The 17,502-nt window shown below is 37.8% G+C and overlaps 1 protein-coding gene across 3 annotated transcripts in view; it reads left to right on the top strand.

The window, feature by feature from the left end:
* The first annotated feature begins 867 nt into the window (after positions 1–867).
* The window catches only part of MET18 (ARM repeat superfamily protein), a 49,584-nt gene continuing 32,949 nt past the window's right edge, over positions 868–17,502 (top strand). For 2 of the 3 annotated variants that reach the window (XM_089139432.1, XM_089139433.1), the window contains exons 1-10: positions 868–1,146; positions 1,334–1,396; positions 1,479–1,533; positions 4,563–4,660; positions 5,985–6,143; positions 6,237–6,296; positions 7,185–7,373; positions 10,526–10,579; positions 11,483–11,569; positions 12,010–12,700. In XM_089139432.1, coding sequence (XP_088995558.1) covers positions 1,075–1,146; positions 1,334–1,396; positions 1,479–1,533; positions 4,563–4,660; positions 5,985–6,143; positions 6,237–6,296; positions 7,185–7,373; positions 10,526–10,579; positions 11,483–11,569; positions 12,010–12,700 — 1,528 coding nt within the window. In that variant the 5' untranslated portion in view covers positions 868–1,074. Of the gene's footprint in view, positions 1,147–1,333; positions 1,397–1,478; positions 1,534–4,562; positions 4,661–5,984; positions 6,144–6,236; positions 6,297–7,184; positions 7,374–10,525; positions 10,580–11,482; positions 11,570–12,009; positions 12,701–17,502 lie in introns of those variants that run through there. The other variant, XM_089139434.1, reaches the window with a different exon arrangement.

A 17,502-nucleotide genomic window follows, 5' to 3' on the forward strand; every position in this document is an offset into this window, starting at 1 on the left:
TTCACCTTTTGCCAGTGAGATGTCGCACCTTGCTTTTAAGATGGCATTTTGGCCCTTTAACTTATTTATTAAATTCAAAAATGGGAGATGGGATACTACATATAGGGGTGTAAATGGATAACAAAAATCCGCTTCCAAATTCGCATTTGCATCCGTTTAAGGGTATCCGAATCCGTCTGATTATTAATAGGATGCGAATATGGTATATCCCTATCTTACCGATTATTATCCGTTTGATTAAATTATCCGATTAAGTTACTTATTTGGATTTGTTATTCTTATTTTATAGATTTTACTTATGATATGTGACTATTTTTATAGATTTTCTACTAAAATAACTACCAAAGTTGTTAAATTCTTAAATTTCAAACCTTGCCCTCACAAATAAAGAGGTAAAGTTGTAAAAAGGTACTTGAAAAGTTGTATTCAATCTATATTCATGCCCATTTAGAAGAATCTACTTAAGAAAATAACTATCCGATTATCATCCGAATCCGATAGAATCCTTCCGAAAATCGATAGGATATTATCCGAATCTGTTTGAATATAATAGGATGCGAATATAGATATACCAATATCCAATCCGAATCCGGTCCGTTTACACCCCTAAGTCTACATATGGTGCTGGCAAGGATTGACCCCACGACTTCTCCACTCAGAAGTGAGGTTCTCAACCATTCAGTTAACTTTCATTAACAAAAATTCTCTTACTAAGGAAAATTCCAACATTTACCCTTTCAACATCCTTCCTCTGCCGGGCGGGTCCTTCACCTAGCCCTCTACTAGTGCCTAGGGGGTCTTGATCCGAAAACGATCAAATCAATATCCACCATTTGATATAAAAAGACACGTGGCAATGATCGAAACCTTCATGGTTGACAACGCCGCTGGAGAGGTTCGAGTACAGTATAGTGGCAATGCAGCTTTGAGAATCAACACTTTTAAATACCTACTTTTCGCGGCATCCGTTGTGAAACTCTCTGTTAGAATCCAAAACCCTCGCACACTTCAGTCAATCGTTCAAAACCCAACCAAAACCCTCAAACCTCCTGCAAATTCTAGTCTACATCATTGATGGCGAAACCGAGCTCTTTGATTCAGCATATTGAGGCCTTCGTTGATGTCTCTCGCCCTTCGAATCAACAGGTTTAGTTCCAATTCTTTATGAACTCTGCTTAAGACTCTGTTGAAGCTAAAATTAACTCGTATGAACTGCGTGTTATTTAAAGATGCAATTTTTTTACTTGATACATGGGATTTTTACCTTTTTTGGGGTCTTATTTTGCTTTAATTTCTTATACACGGCACTCACTATGTTTTTTTCCCCTTGCAGATCGTTAGTGTAGATACTATAGCTACACTTTTGAAGAATGGTCTCATAACTATAGAAACACTAGTAAGTCTTTCTGAGATTTTCTATGTTTTTAATTTGGTTTTGATATCAGTTAGGCGTGCCCACTTACAAATTCTTAATACAGGTTAGGGAGATGGAAATGTATTTGACAACCACAGATAATGTTATCCGTGCAAGAGGTACTATTTCTCAATTATGCATTCAGATTTGCATAAGCGTTGGAAATTTATATATTTATTGTTTTCCCTTATTTTGTTCTTTAACGGGTCACTGTTTAGACACTTAGCGCTTTTAGGATATCTTATTATGTCACATATTCCACTATTCTAGGTTAGTTGATTGTTGAAATAAGGATGCGATATATTTGCTATATGGGAACTATTTATTGTACATTGACGAGTAGTTGTTACGATGTCTAGGGAACCCTAGGTGTTAGAACATAGCTGGACACAAGTCAACTCTAACATGGCTTAGGAGATTGCCTAGGATACCGAGGCACATGGATGCCTGGGCGACAGCTGAACAGCTGTGTTTTAAGGTTTTGTTTTGATACAGTTGATAAGAGTTGTTTCTGTTTTGCTCAGGGTTTCGAAGTTCGAACTAGAAGCTGATTTGGGTAGTGCTTGCAAATATACTTACCATATAATCAAATTAAAAATTAAACTGAATAAGTTATGTAGAAGTGTGAAAAGAACCTGAGAAGTTAAAAGGTTCAGCAGACCTGCTAAAATATAAGGATGAAAGGAGATAATGTACCTTCCAAATACAATCCTTATTTATCCTCTTGTCAGATTATCTACATTTCTCATTGTCTGTATAAAGAATACAAGAAATCGTCACCAATTCATCTTTCTTTCCTTACCCTTGAAGAGGCATCTATGAAGATCCTTGAAGAAATCCTAATTCCCTGATATCCGCAGACAAATGACATGAACCCACTGTTGGTTTACCTGGTTTGGGATGGTGTCCTATAGGAGAACCCTTTACGCACTCTAGCTTATAGCCTTATATCACTGCTTTTTGGTAGACAACCTTAACAATCTCTCCAACTTGTTTTGGGGGCTTAAACATTGGATTTAAGTAAGCCCAGTATCTGATGCAAGCACACATCCACAAGAAGCCAAGAAATTTTGGACTCAATAGGTTTCATAGTTTTTTTGCCCTTCTTCTTTTCAAGTGTTCTTTATGTCAGTTCAATAGGTCCATGTTTCCTTGCTGGTTCAATTTGGATCAGTTTAGTTTAATTACTCAGTCCAATTTGTGTTAGAGTATTTATTTATAGGACAGTTGTATGACTGCCAATGATGTATGGTGCGGAGTGTTGGGTACTTGGGTTGCTTAGAAGCGTCATATAGAAAAACTCAGCGTAGTAGAAATAAGGATGCTAAGATGGATGAGTGGCAAAACTAGGAAGGATAAGATAAGGAATAATCATATCAAAGGTGATCTAGGAGTAGTTTTGATAAATGATAAGCTAAAAGAAAGTCATTTGAGGTGGCATGATCATGTTCAATGGAGGGATGTAAATGCCCCTATATGGAGAAACGGCTTAATTCAGATCGAAGGAATTAGAATAACTAGGGGCAGATCTAAGATAACCTTAAGGGAAGTGGTGAGAAAGGATATGCATAGCTTATGCGTTGTATCTAGTGTGGCCTCAAACAGAGCTGATTGGAAGGCTAGAGTCCATGTAGCTGACCCCATTTAGTTAGGACAAGGCTTGTTGCGTTGTTGTTGTTATAGGTAGGATTATGTGAGCCTCCATGCTGTTGTTTAAGAGGCTTTTGAAGGGCTTAGTTCTGTTTTGAGTCAACTAGGTTTTAGGGATTAGGTAGTGTTTGTTTGGGATTTCATGCAAGTCTTTTTCTTTTAATTTCCAGTCCCTTGTGGAATATCTTTGTTTGGTTGTTGCCTAGTACTTAAACCCTATTGTGGGAGAGACAAAATTTGTTCTGGTGGTTATAAAATTAAGTTGCATTACTATCCATAAAGCTGCGGTCATTTCCTCTCTGAGAGAATCAAACAAGTCTGGAGTTGGACTCCATTAAACCTCAGATCTGGGACTTTGAAGACTGCTGGGCAACTCTTTTGTTGGCCAAGCTAGTGATCTACAGGGGAATCTCTCCAGTAGGAAACAAGTCAGGTCAGGGACTTCTTCCCCCTTCTGTTTTTCCTTTTTGTTTTCTGATTTGGTAGCCATCAAACCTCCATCTGAGCAGGTTTGGTCCACCTTTCTTTCCCAAACTTCAAACACTAATAACTTTGGATTCAACCTTAGAATCCCATCTCCTTCCATCCTTCCATCAAACACAGCAGCACCATCTTCCCTCACTTTGGTCTAAATTTCAGCCCAGTCTGAACCTTAACACCCTGCTGACATAGAGAATCTTTAGAATAATTTAACGAACCCTAAAGAAGTCGAACTTTCCCAAACCACTCTCAACTTTATACAGTCCTAGGTTCACCTTTATCAAACCCACCCTAAAAGTCACAATCCCAGAAAACCCCTATGGCACCCTAAAACATCACCAACAGCCTTACTTGAAATTGCCGTAAACTGGATATGTTTCTAACCTTCTGGCAGTTTGCTGTCTTGCTTGGACTGCACTCCCAAAACTGCATTAATATCAACTGTTGTCTTGAGTGTCTATGTGAGGTGACCAAGTTTTTGGCCTTCTAGTTACTAAGGTTAGCTTTGATTGTGCCATTACGAGGCTCCAGATAGTTGACCAAAATGAAATGATATATCAACATTTTATGAGTGAATGCATTGAGCTGCTAATAAGTTATTACACCTGTAGTTTTTGGGCCTTCTAAGTACTAATGTTAGCTATTGATTGTGCAATTACTAGTCTCCACATTGTTGACCAGAAATCCAATTATACGTTTAATTTTATGCACGGTTTTATTGGGCTAAAAATTTTACATCCATAGCAATTAAAAGATAAAACAAAGTTCAACTTGAAGTATATTTAAGTTTTCAAGCTCAAAAGTTATTTAAATGTTCATTGTAATGGATGCTAACAAGCATGGCTGATGTGTTTTTCTTTTATGAGCTACAATTCATTTGCACAAATTCTTTTATTTCCTATAATTTTTCTGTCTTTAATTTATTTGTATTGGTTCCAGTTCATTTGTTTGTATGTTATCTTACCAATTTTGTCAAAATATGACATTTAACATCTTCAGCATTTGAATGTAATTTCAGGTATCCTCCTTCTAGGAGAAGTTCTAACATGTCTTAGGGAAAATCCACTTGACAATGCTTCTGTACATAGCTTGATAAAGTTCTTCACGGAAAGGCTGGTGAGTTGGCTGTCATTTTGTGCATTGTGGTAGTATTTTCTCCTTTAATGATTCTTTATTTTATTTTATATAATCTTTTTGTCACCCTCATCCTTGCCTGTTTCATCTATGTTGTTTCCTTTTTTATTTACCAAGTTAATTCCTAACTTTTGAATGTTATAATCCATTAGTACTTGTATGATTATTGAAGAACACTCACAATTTGATTCCTAACTTTTGAATGCTTTAGCAGTATAGTTATCTAGGTGGCATGGCATCCTAAGGCATTGAGGGGGTGCCTAAGCACTCATGCAACAAAGGAATCACCTAGGGGACCAGGACTCCCAATTTTATTTTTTTAGCACCCCTCTTTTCTAGATATTAGTCTCAGTACCCAGTATTTGGTTTACTTTCTTGTTAAAGTTGATCATAGTTGTCCTTGATGTATGAAGAAAGAAATCTAGATGAAAACCATACAAGTTGGAAATACGGGCAGGGATGGGAAGATAGTGGCAGTGGGGGCTGAGAATTTCTGTTACAATGATTTTGCCTCCCACCGCCCCCACCTTGCACAACAGAAAAAAAAAAAAAGAAAAAAGAAGAAGCCCTAAATGTATTGAAAGTTGAAATACAATTCAAGCATGGCTAGCTGGCTTGCAGGCAGATTGCAGTTACAGAGTAATGGAATATTGGGAAAAAGATGTTAGTTATGAACTTGCCAAATTACTTTGGGAGATCTAAAGTCTTAGCAAGCTTGGGCTTGTAAAGAAACTAGTTCATCTTTTATTGTTGTACATCTGCACCTTCAGGACATAACCATTCATAAAGTTCAAAATGAGGAAATGGAACATATATCCCACTCACCTATAGACTAGTACTGTAGTGTTTAACATGGTAGTTTGAGGTTTGAAGTTTTAATAAACTGAAGAGCCCACAGAAGGTGATTTTAGTAGAGTTGGATAACATTGTTCTAGCTTGCACCTTCATTTGGGGCTTGATAATGTACATGCCCATAATACTGGCTGAATTTCTATGCTATATTTGTTAACAATTAACTACTTGTTTACTAGAACTAGAATTATGTATGATTGTTATGATTATAGAGTTTTTTATATACTCATGTAGTCATATTTCTTATTTGATCTTTTTACTAGTATTAGGATTATGTGTGCATGATATTTTTAATGGCTGTCATGTCATAGAATTGTATTTTTCTCATGGTTTTCATCAACAGCTGTGTGATGATTTTATGCATGCACGATATTCATCATGGCTATTATGTCATAAACTTAAAATTTTCTCATGGTTTCCATCATTAGCTGTGTGATGATTTTATTTTTACCAGGCAGATTGGCAAGCTTTACATGGTGTCCTTGTTGGTTGCTTGGCACTTTTGAAAAGGAAAAGCAATGCTGGAATGGTTACTAGTGGTGATGCAAGAGCAGTTGCTCAATCTTACTTGCAGAATCTGCAAGTGCAGTCGTTAGGACAGCATGATCGCCAGGTGGAATTTTGTTTACTTGCTGTCATAACTAAAACTGCACTCCTACTGTTAGCTATCCATCAATTTAACATTTTACATCTTACATTCTTGCAGATGTGCTTTGAGATTCTTGATTGTCTTTTAAGTGGCTATCCAAATGATGTTGCAACCTTGGTAACATTTTCATACTTTCTTCTTTCCCATGCATTTTGCTTTATTCTTTTTTCTGTTGGAAAAGGTTGCAACTCAATGAGGTGCACCTTGTTTGTGGATGTGATTTGATTTTTGTATGCAGACACTTAGAGGTTGTCGGTCTTAAATTGATTCCACCATGATGGCTTTGAAGAGAACCTTGAAATTGAGGACTCCTGTACATATTACATAAACATATCACTATTGTTTTCTTCCATCTCCCCTCCTTTCTTCTTCCTTGATTTGTCTTCTATCTATAAAGAAGATGCCAACCCCCGCACCCCCCCCCAAAAAAAAAAAAAAAAAACTCTTTAGGTATCATCTTTCATCTGTGATCATGATATACAGGATCTCAAATTTTCTTTCCTCATTAATCCTCGTATCTTTGATGCTCTTGGTGTTTAATGTTGGTGATAATTATTCATGAAATTCTGGAAACTTGAATGTTTTGATCTAAAATTGGTTTCCTTTTTTAAAGTTTAAGGTTAAAGCTTAGAGGCAGATACTGAAAGTTGAGACCTTCGATCATGGGTCTTTACTATGTCAATTGGTAACTTGAATTTAGAGTTCAATCGCATCCACTGCTACCCCCCCCCCCCCTTTTTTTAGGTGGACCATCCACTACTACTTAATACTTTTGTAAGAGGGCCTCGTATTTGTTTCTGGCATGTTTTATCTCTATTTGGCTTCCTATGCGATGCTTTTCCTTTTTTCACCGTCTCTTCTTTTCATCGGATATTGCTTTATTAGCTGTAGAGAATATCTCAAAGTTTCCAACTGAGTTACTGATGCCATTTAGAAGATTTCACCCTAACGTCTCATAATTTTAATCTTTTATAATTACCCTCCTTAACTTTGACTATGGCACAGGGTGACGACCTTGTTTATGGTATATGCGAAGCAATTGATGAAGAAAAGGATCCTAGATGTCTAATGCTTGCTTTTCATCTGGTGGAAATTCTTGCACAAGTTTTTCCAGATCCCTCTGGTCCGCTTGCAGGTTATGCTTCAGATATTTTTGAGATTCTGAGTTCGTACTTTCCCATCCACTTCACACATGTAAGTATACTATGCAAAGAATACCATTTTTTCATGCCAGTCCCTTCATTCCCAAAATTTTAAGCATGCATCTCTGAGATGATTTTCAGTATCCTATAAAATTTGGAAACTTGTCAATGTAAATCCTTAAACTTTCTGATGTAACCCAATTCTAGGGTTAAAGATTCTTAAAATAATTCCCAAGAATTTAGGGTTACCCCAGAATCTTCTTAATTGAACCAGCAAATAACTTTCAAATAAAAAAGGAATGTATAATTTGCTCTGGATAGGTTTTGGGATGTTCTAAGGTTTAACAAAATCTAATGGGTGATTTTAGGATAAGTGGAAACCTAAGGGAATGGTATGGTTAGTGTTTGTGAGATGTTAGGGTTTCAACAAATGCCCATGGGATGGTCTTAAGAGACTAAAAATTACCCTAGGGTTGAAAGAGAATAGACGAAAGTAGTCTGGAGTGGTTAGGGGAGATTGTGAGGATGATTAAAAGGGGTGGGTCAAGAGATTGGAGATTTCTAGGGTTTCTTGGACTTGATCTTGGGCAATCTTTCTTAAATCTTTTTTTTTCCCATACTCTCTTCTTAGAGATTAGAGATTTCAAGGGTTTCTTGGACTTAGCCCCTCAAATTCTGTTTTTTGCTTTTCAGGGAGTCATTTTGTAAATTTGAATATCTCTAGAGGGCTTTATCGAAAATATGAATATTTATAGGGAGTTCATTGTGAGTTCTTATATTTCTATGGGTCTAATTGTGAATTCCCAAATTTTCAAGGGGCTAATTGTGATTTTCTATATTTTTAGGGGTCCTTTTGTGAATTTTCAGATATCAGGGGTCTATTTGTGTTGCTCATACATCTAGGGGTCTCTTTCGTAAATTAAAAAAAAATCCGTAAGTGAAGAAGAAAAAAAAAAAGATGAGAGAGTGTTAGTTGGACCTTTTAGAATTTGTCCTTTTCTCTGGATTTGTTCCACTATGCTTTCTTTTTGTTTGGGTTAGAATAGTTTTTTTTTCTTCTTCCATTGTAACAATTTTTTTCTTACCCTGATTTCTATCCATACCTTTTCCTGCTACTTTCATCTTACCATTACAATTTCTTCCTTTCCAAGTTTCCCCATTGGCTTGAGTTTTATCTTCTGAGAATTCTTCTAATTACATTCGGGCCATTATATTATCTTGGTGGACCATGGACCGTGTCATTTAGGGATTTCCTTTATTATTGTTTTTGCCACATGTAAAGCTACATGTGAGGGGGAGATTGAAGATGTTTACAATTCAATGTCTACTTCAATAGCATTGTCTATATTTTCCAGATCATTGTTCGAATGCCTTTCTTTCAGACTTCCTTGTGTAGAATTTGATCTCTGTTACTTTCGAAAGTTTGTCCCTTACCTTGGCCATCTTCCACTTTGGAGATCTAACATTGCTATAGATTTGACTTTTTTGACTTGTGCAGAACCTGATCTCTGTTACCCATGGAGATTTGCCCCTTAACTTGACATCTTCCCTTTGGAAATCTAACCTTGCAGAAGATTTGATGTTTGACCTTTGCAGAACTTAATCTCTATTACCTTTGGAGATTGTCACTTATTTTGACCATTTTCCCCTTACCTTTGGAGATTGTCCCTTACTTGACAAATTTCCCCTTTAGAGATCTAACATTGCTACAAATCTGAAGTTTCACTTTTGCTATTGTACCCTAGCAGTTGTTACCCCAAAAATATATTTTCCCTTAGATTTCTGTAGAAATTTGGTCTTCTCAACATTTGAAGATTCTCCATTTTTTCTTGGGCGTTCTTCTTTGGAGACCTAAAGTTGCGGTAAAGATTAGGACAAAACAAATGGAAGTCTATAAGGTTGATGTAACCTATGAGCTATTAATGAAGTTTGAAGATTAGTTGCAAATGTTTGCCTGGATAGATGTTTTATACTATTTTGGCCAAGTTGGGCATGTGTGATATCCATGCATCAACTTGATTGGGAGTGTTGGAAGTATGATTGAGGTTTCCTAATTGGAGTAGACTCCTCTTTTAGTTATATCATTTTTTTTCTTATATTCTTTATATTGGTTTCATATTTTTTGTTAGACTAGGTTTCCTAATATCTATGATTGGTTTTTCTATTCTATTTGCTTTGTATTTCCTTATCTTACTCAAAGTAGGATTTACTCAGATTGTAACTATAAATACCCCACTGGGGCCTATGAATAAAGATAACCTTCTAAGCAATAATTTCTTCAAATCCCAACATCTATAATTCATGTTTTATCACATGGCATGTTTAATCCTGCAACATTTCGGTTTCAGACTTGGGGTCAAGTTGGAACTCATACATAGGGTTGTTATGTCACAAATCTATGGCAACTAGTGGGTTTAAAAGCCTTAAAATAGGCTGAATACCAAATTTGAGCGCAACCTGAGATGGCCCTAGAGTTCACTTGAGTTGGACCCCCAAGATTTACAATTTCTTGCCCCAAATCTTGCCAATTTGAGCGATATCTCGATTTTTCTTAAGGGCAAGATCTCAAACCTGGGGTGGAGAATGGACAGATGGAGGCAGACCGGCAGCTCTATCAAAGGACAATTCCTTAAATCTGAAACCCTAGAAGCTTACTCGGGCAACAAACTCTCAATAATTGTATTTTAGAACTGTGTTCTGTTAGTAGCATAGGCTGTCTATTTATAACCTTTAAAAATGACTCCTAATAATACATAATATAAAAGATAAAATTCAAATAGGACTTCTACTTATCTCATCCTATACTGACTCAAATAGTAGCTTAAAAGCAGAGTTGGACTCCAAAGAACTCCTAATTACAATTGCCCCAGATGTGCTTGATTAGGATTGTCAAATGACCAAACTGCCCCTGGTATTGATTCTGCTTCTTATGCTGCTGGGCAGCAACCCAGGCTGTTTGCCAGCATGCCCAGGACTTCTTTCGGGCATTGGGACTCTTCTTGTGGGTAGGTTTGGTAACCTACGTCACCAAGATGGACATTTCAATTTGTTTTTGTTTTATAACTTAATGCTGAAAGTATGTAATGGTAGTTATACTGTACCTTATATTTGATTGTTTGGTTGCAATGTATCTACTTACTTCTTCCTTTCCTGTGTTGCTGCATTTGTTTTGTGGTGTATGATTTTTTGCTTTACTTAATGCAGCCAAAAAGTGAAGATCTGTATGTTAAAAGGGATGACCTTTCAAGGGCGTTAATGGTACGTATGATGATATGACCCATCTAGTGACTCTCCTTGTATTTGTGTACATCACTGCATACATGCATACTTACTTTTGCTATATATATATATATATACACACACACTAGTGAATACTTCTTGTCCAAATTGTTATGAACAACTTGTTAGACATTTTTATCCCCCCCCCAAAAAAAAAAAAAAAAATAAAAAAATAAAAAAATAAAAAAAATGTGTTACATGTTTTCATTCTCTGTTAGCAGGGATCAATGCTAAATTAGAGCTATGGAGATAAACTTTGGAAATGAGTTGCTTTGGGAGTACCAGATTGAAGGCGGAGTTTTGATGTCTAGTTTTTTAGTCATACTGTGATGGATACTGATGTGAAACAATATTTTATGTCTACTTTAATGAATAGCATATCAGAAGATACTTAAATGATACCCACAAATATTCCATCCAGTACTGTACGAGACACAATGATACTTAAAACCCTGGTTGGGGAATTATATATTATTATTTTAGATTATTTTTTTGGTTTAATTTCTTTGTATCACTACTTTTGAGGGTTTAATTTGTGCATTCAAAAATTTATGTTGTAGTTTTCTGGGTGCAAGAGAGTATTTAAACTTTAAAGTCGATCCAAAGCCGAAATGTAAATTTAAACCTTCAGAAGCAGATAACATGTTTTCTGCATTTTAAGTGTGATGTTAATCAAAGCAAATTGAAAAGGCTTTTGCTATATTTTTCCGTATCAAGTTTATTGTTGACATTCTATTTTGTACCTAGTTCTGAAAGTTGTGATTAAGCTCTCACAAATTGTGGAATGCTTCTATATGAGAAGTTCCTTTTGCTATTGTAGTCTATAATTCAGTATTTATATGACACTAAAATATCTAATTGCTTTGGTAACTTTGTTTGCAGCTTGCATTCTCTTCAACTCCATTGTATGAGCCTTTTGTTATACCGTTGCTTCTTGAAAAGTTGTCTTCTACTCTGCCATCTGCAAAGGTCAGTTGCATTAAATCTAATTTCCCACTAAGGGTCTTGAGTTCAGTATTTTGAGCCAAGTGTGAGAGCGATGTATTAATTCCGAACTTCGGAAAGTTGTGTCTAGTTTTTTATAAAAATGTGTTAATTACAGAACTTATTCAATCAATTATCTTCCTGTATATTGGCACATTGTATTCTTCTGCGGTCCATGTATGCCCATGGACCCCTCTACTATTCCATGGATGTTCAAAGAGTTTTTTGCCACTTGGCTATATCACTTTGAGCTGAAACTTGATATGTAGGCAGATGGACCCTAGGGTTCCTCTTGCAGATTTTTGTCTTTTTAAAATAAAATATATAAATTTACTGAACCTTTTGCCTGCTCTTTTTTTCTCCTTCTGTTAGTTTTGTTCAAAAGCTTTTGCTATAAGCTACAGAGATGATTTCTTTGATTGCAGGTTGATTCTTTGAAGTATCTCAGCTGTTCTGCATCAAAGTATGGTCTGGATGGAATGGAAAAACATAGCAGAGCTATTTGGCTGTCTCTAAAGGACACAATTCTTTTGTCTTCAAGTGAAAATGTATTACCGATGGCATCAGAGTTGCCTGATGTTATGGGGTTCAAGGAGAATGAAGTTTTAAAAGAGGGTCTAGTTTGTTTGTATCATTTAGTCTTGCAAAATTCTGGTTCATTTATTAATTTGATTGTTCAAGATGAAGATGTTGAGGTGATTTTTAGGTCTGTCACTAGTTGTGGAAGTTTTAAGGGTATGACTGTTGAAAACAGGATGAAGTTGTATGCGCTTGGACGCATTATATCTGTTACAGCAAAAGTCTCCAGTTATTCCTGTAGTAGGATTTTCCAAAGTTTCTTTCTTCGTTTGATGGACATCCTTGGATTTGCCACTGATGGAAGTTGTGTTCTTTCTGAAAAACTGAATCCTGGGGCTCTTTACCTTTGTGTTGAACTTCTTGCTGCATGCAAAGATTTGATTTTAAATTCTGGAGAACCTGCTCTAGAGTCTTTTTCATTGGAGGACACTTGGTGCAAGTTGCTTCAAACATTTTCTGCTCCACTCACTGATGCTTTCAGTTCTATTTTGGTATCAAGTATGGATCAAGGTGTCTCTGAGGATATCTATTGTGGAGGTAAAATTTTCATTTCCTTTGTTTAAAAGGGTTGCATTTTTTCTTGCTCTTTGTTTCTTCTTTGTAGTATGTGTGATTCTTTGGGAGTGCTCCTGAATAGGCTAGAGAGGAACCATGGGTGCATGGATTATTATAAACTACAAAAACCACCACTTTAAAGTAGGTTGTCAAGGCAACAAGGCGAGGCTAGGTGATAGAGGGCAAAAAAAAAAAAAAAAAACCAAGGCGATAAGGTGCCGCCTAGTCGGCACAAGGTTACCTTGACCCAAAAATGGGCCTAGGCGGACGCTTTGACAACCATGCTTAAACTATCTGTATCACTGAGAAAGCAGCTTTGATATGAAGTATATATGTATATATGCACCAACAAACTGACAGAACACATATAAGCCATTGCAAAGATCATGTAATGACGTAAAAAGCACATTGTCGTTTCCCTTTCCTCAAGCTTTGCCTTTGTAGATGAATTAGTCTTACATCTATCTAGCTGTGGCAGGCAGTCAAATTGAATGAGGTTGTCACTTTGTTGCATTCTGTTGGTGCTGGTGGTTTAGTCATCTGTGTTGCTGGTTTTTTAGGTTGGAACCCATCTCTGCTTTTTCCATGAGGTGAAATCCCAGTTAGAGGTAGTAGCACTGATGATGTATCAGAATGTGATTGTGAATTAGCCTAATAGTTGGAAACTAGAAGAATCAACAATAACTGAAGAACAAATGTGGAGAAGGTTGAAGAAGATGAAGAAGATGAAGAAGGAAGAAGCTGAAGAGGAAAAGATGGGTGTGGTCCACTCTTGCCTATGTTCATTGCTTGCAGTGTTCTACAAATTTCAGTTACCTCCCTAGGCAGGTAAAAACGAGGAAGAAACAGAAATGCAAGTTAAGCGGAGTTACGCTACATATAATTCAGGACCCCTATTATATGAAAATTTTTAACATTTTTCCTCCTTGAGCTGGAAAATAAATTTCAAGCATACAGCTTGCATAAGGGCTGAACTGGTGAGGTAGGACCTTTGGTGCAGATGCCTGCCAATTGGTCACTTGTCTTTACAAAAGGAGTACAGGTTCACCTGGATTCAATCTTCTCTTCATTGATATGCAGGTCAATTTCAATATGTTTTGTCGAATCATGTTGGCGGGATTATGAGCGATGCTTACCCTTGATTTTACCACATAAATTTTGTAAAATCAAATCCCAATTCTCAGATGAAAACCAACGAGTTCACAATTCCCATGATCCTAGGCTTAAAACTTTGCCTTTTTGTTGGACCTGGTTGCATTAGATATATGCGTTTTTACTTTGGCTTAAGGATCAATGGTTAATGATATCTTTGATGGGTGCCCTCCTTCCTTGGATTAGCAGGAGTACGCTGTAGGTTGTCATTTGGTCCTTCATGTAACAGGGTTGCTCCCTGCAAATGTAAAATAGCCTGTCAGAAACTGAACCAGTCTAATCAATGTTAGTAAAGTCTTCTAATCTTCAAATGTATGTGCTTAGTGAGGAGGAGTCCCTTTCCTGGAGAAGACTTCATTGACTTCATGAAATGGTAAACAACATCCAAGCAGCTGCTTTTGGGAGCATGCATAAACTGGTTCACTGTTCCAACTGCATTATGTAATATCTGGCTGTCTTTAGGTAAGGTATATGTATATCTGATGTAAACTATTTCCAGGAGTTCCACAGGCCTACGATTGTTTTCCCAAAACCATGGATCCGTAATTCGAACCAGGGTTTTGGTAATTTTTTTTTTAAAATTTTATGGAGTCTAGGTCTAGGTTCTATTGTGTCCAGTTTGCTGTCTTGACCTTAGATTAATTTTTGTTTTCTTAATTGAGTACTGATTTTGCAAGTTATTAAAGAGTCCTTGTCTAGATGTGATGCCCATGTGTGTTGGGATCCCCAAATTTGGGTCCACTTTTATTCTACTTTTGTCTAGGACTCCATATCTACTCTTAGAATCCTAATAGGGTCCATCTAGAGTCCATTATGATAGAGTCCTTGTTTATGTTGGAAGTGGTTGGTCAACTCAGAGTCCTAATTAGATCAACTTAGTTTGAAGTCAATTTGGCTTCCTATTTAGTGTCCCGTTTTATTTGTTATTTTGAGGCTATAAAATAAAGCCTCCTTACTCTGTAATTAACAAGTTGAATTGAATAAATCTGAGTTTGGAGGAAGTCCAAGTCGTGGTCTTCTTAGGAGGGCCATGTCAGCATTATGAGACCTCCTTCAATTTGCAGCATTTTCTTCAAGCTCCAGCAACCATTCAACAACTACAGCAGCCTACTACCAATCCCAAGTATGTACAACCCCCTCCCCCTTCTCCAAGTCCATCTGCAGGCTTCCCCCACCTTCCCTTCTATCGCAGACATCGTCAGCCCCTTCTAAACATTGTGGCACCCTTAGGACCCCTCCCTCATCCACTTTAGTTCATCCCTATCCTCCTCTAACCCGAAGCCCTAAGTACAGCTATTCCCCCTTCCCCTTTCTCCCTCTTTTCTTCTTCTCTAACCTGCGGCAATGTAGGAAACTGAGAAAACCTAAGTTGCAGAATTTTACCAAACCCTAGAATGCCCATATCTCTCAAACCCCAACTCTAATTGCCTTACCTTCTTAGGACTAGCTTCCCTATCCCCTCTTCTACACTCACTCCCAATCCCAGTCCAATCCAAGAATCTCATACCCTTTAGGACTTTTCAAACCTATCCTGAACCCACTAGGACTGTCCTAGACTTGTTAAAATCAACCTGAAATGACAAAGCAACGATAATAGCCCTTCCCCAAGGCCAACTGAAGCCTTCAAACTCCATACCTAAGACCAAAGCCTGTAAAACCTAACCTGGAAACAGCAGCAGTCGAACCTAATTCCATATTCTTCCTACTCTGAACCCTCTTAAACCAATCCTAAACCAATTCCTAGGTCTGAAACCTAATTACAGCAAAGCATTGATCCTTAAAACCCTCATTCTTTCAATTGCAGCCTGGCCAAACCTTTGTAGGGTATTGATTCCAAGAAATCTCCTAGAAGACTGCTGGTTCCTTGAGAGAGGATCCTGGAGTGAGCCTTAATCTAGGGCAACATCATTACAAGGTAGATCCTAGACTTTTGGTTTTCATCATCAGCTTCTGAACTAACTTCTGATACTTTTGAGGAGGAGCACAATCCTTACTTTGTTTGTGGTTCTGATTAATTAGGCAGTGTGTCGGTTTACCAGCCCACTATCCCTAATATCCTTGACAACATTTGTTTCCTCCTTTGACTTTGGCACTTCAGTCTGAGAAACTATTTTAGCAGTCCAAGGTTCTTGGCTCAGTAGACTTCAGCCTAATAATCTTGGCCCTTGCATTCCCATTAACCATTATGTCATCAACATAGTATGTAAGAGCTATAATAGTATTGTTGTCTTTATGGATAAATGATGTATAATGAGCTTGATTCTAGCAAATATCCATCTCTTTGAATGGCTTATCTAAATCTCTCAAACCAAGGTAGAGTTGTCCTCATCCACTCGGTTCTCTAGTCTTCCTCCTTTTACTAGGTGTGGCGTCTTTTCTATCCCAAAAGCCACCACCTGTGCCATGGAGGCTCTCTTTTACATTTCCTTTGCGAAGGCCAGGAACCACTCGTTTCCTTCACCCCGTCAGTTGACCGTCTCTGTTAGCCAAAATTTGAAGGTGTCCTAGGGATCTGCCAGATCTAGGATTAAAATGTGACCAGCCTTTTGGAACACATCTGGAAAATTTCTTCTCACCCTGACTTCATTTGGGTCAATTGTGTCTACCCTTACCTCCTCAAATTTGACTCAGTTTGGACAGTCTCCCTTCCGCCTAATCTATCTTGGGTTTCGATGAAACTCCTTCCCCTGAGGCCCCTTGCCTCTCTGCTATTTCAACTCAAATCTGTGCTGGCTCTTCTGTCTCTTTCTGGCTTGACCTGTGGCATTTGCTGGGCATTCTCTACAACCATTTTGGCCATTGCATTGTGTATGAGTCTCGCATCCTAAATCCACCACCCTCTCCCACCTTCATCTTTGATAACTCTTAGTTCTCCCCCAGGCCCGATCTAAGTCTCACACAGGTTCCCCCCCATTCCTCATGACCATACCATTTGGCTCTCTTCCTCTTCCAAAATCTTCTCCACTGCCTTTGCTTGGAACCTCTCCCACCCCCTCCCAACCAACATGTCCCTTGGGCCCCGTTGAGTTGGTTCAAATGAACATCCTTCTCCATTCCCTCACCCTCTGGAGAGCTCTTAATGTTTGCCTACCACACAAGCTTTTCTCATAAGCTGCCATATTGCTGTCAATTCTAACTGCATGTCTGCATCCTTTGCTGGTTGGTTCAGAAGACATTAACCACCTATTTTTCTATTGCCCCTTCTCTTGCTCCCTTTGGAGGAAAGCCCTTTCCTCCATTTGGGCCAACTCTGGATGCTCCTTTGGTTTTGCTCGAGATTGGCACTGGGATTTTAGATCCTTTTTTGGCTCTCTATTTGTGATTGCGTTGGCAAGTTGGTTTCTAGCACTACCATTCATCACTTGTGGTGGGAGCGTAATCTTACGAGGTGGACTCCCAATAATAGGACTTTGGACATGATTTGGAAAGCCATCTACTTTGATGTCTCCTTTAGACTTTAGTTAGAGCCATCTACTTTGATGTCTCCTCTGGACTTTAGTTAGCTCCCCACCCCTGTTGCGGATAGCCTAAGGAACAATTATATTGTTGTTATCTGGCGTTTAAACTCCTCCATCTTATCTCCTCCTTGAATGCTAGTGCTCCTGCCCTCTCTCCCGCTCTTGTATATTCTC

This window comes from Hakea prostrata, chromosome 11, assembly GCF_041222555.1.
Source record: "Hakea prostrata isolate BN-2017 chromosome 11, UWA_Hpros_2, whole genome shotgun sequence".
NCBI lineage: Eukaryota > Viridiplantae > Streptophyta > Magnoliopsida > Proteales > Proteaceae > Hakea > Hakea prostrata.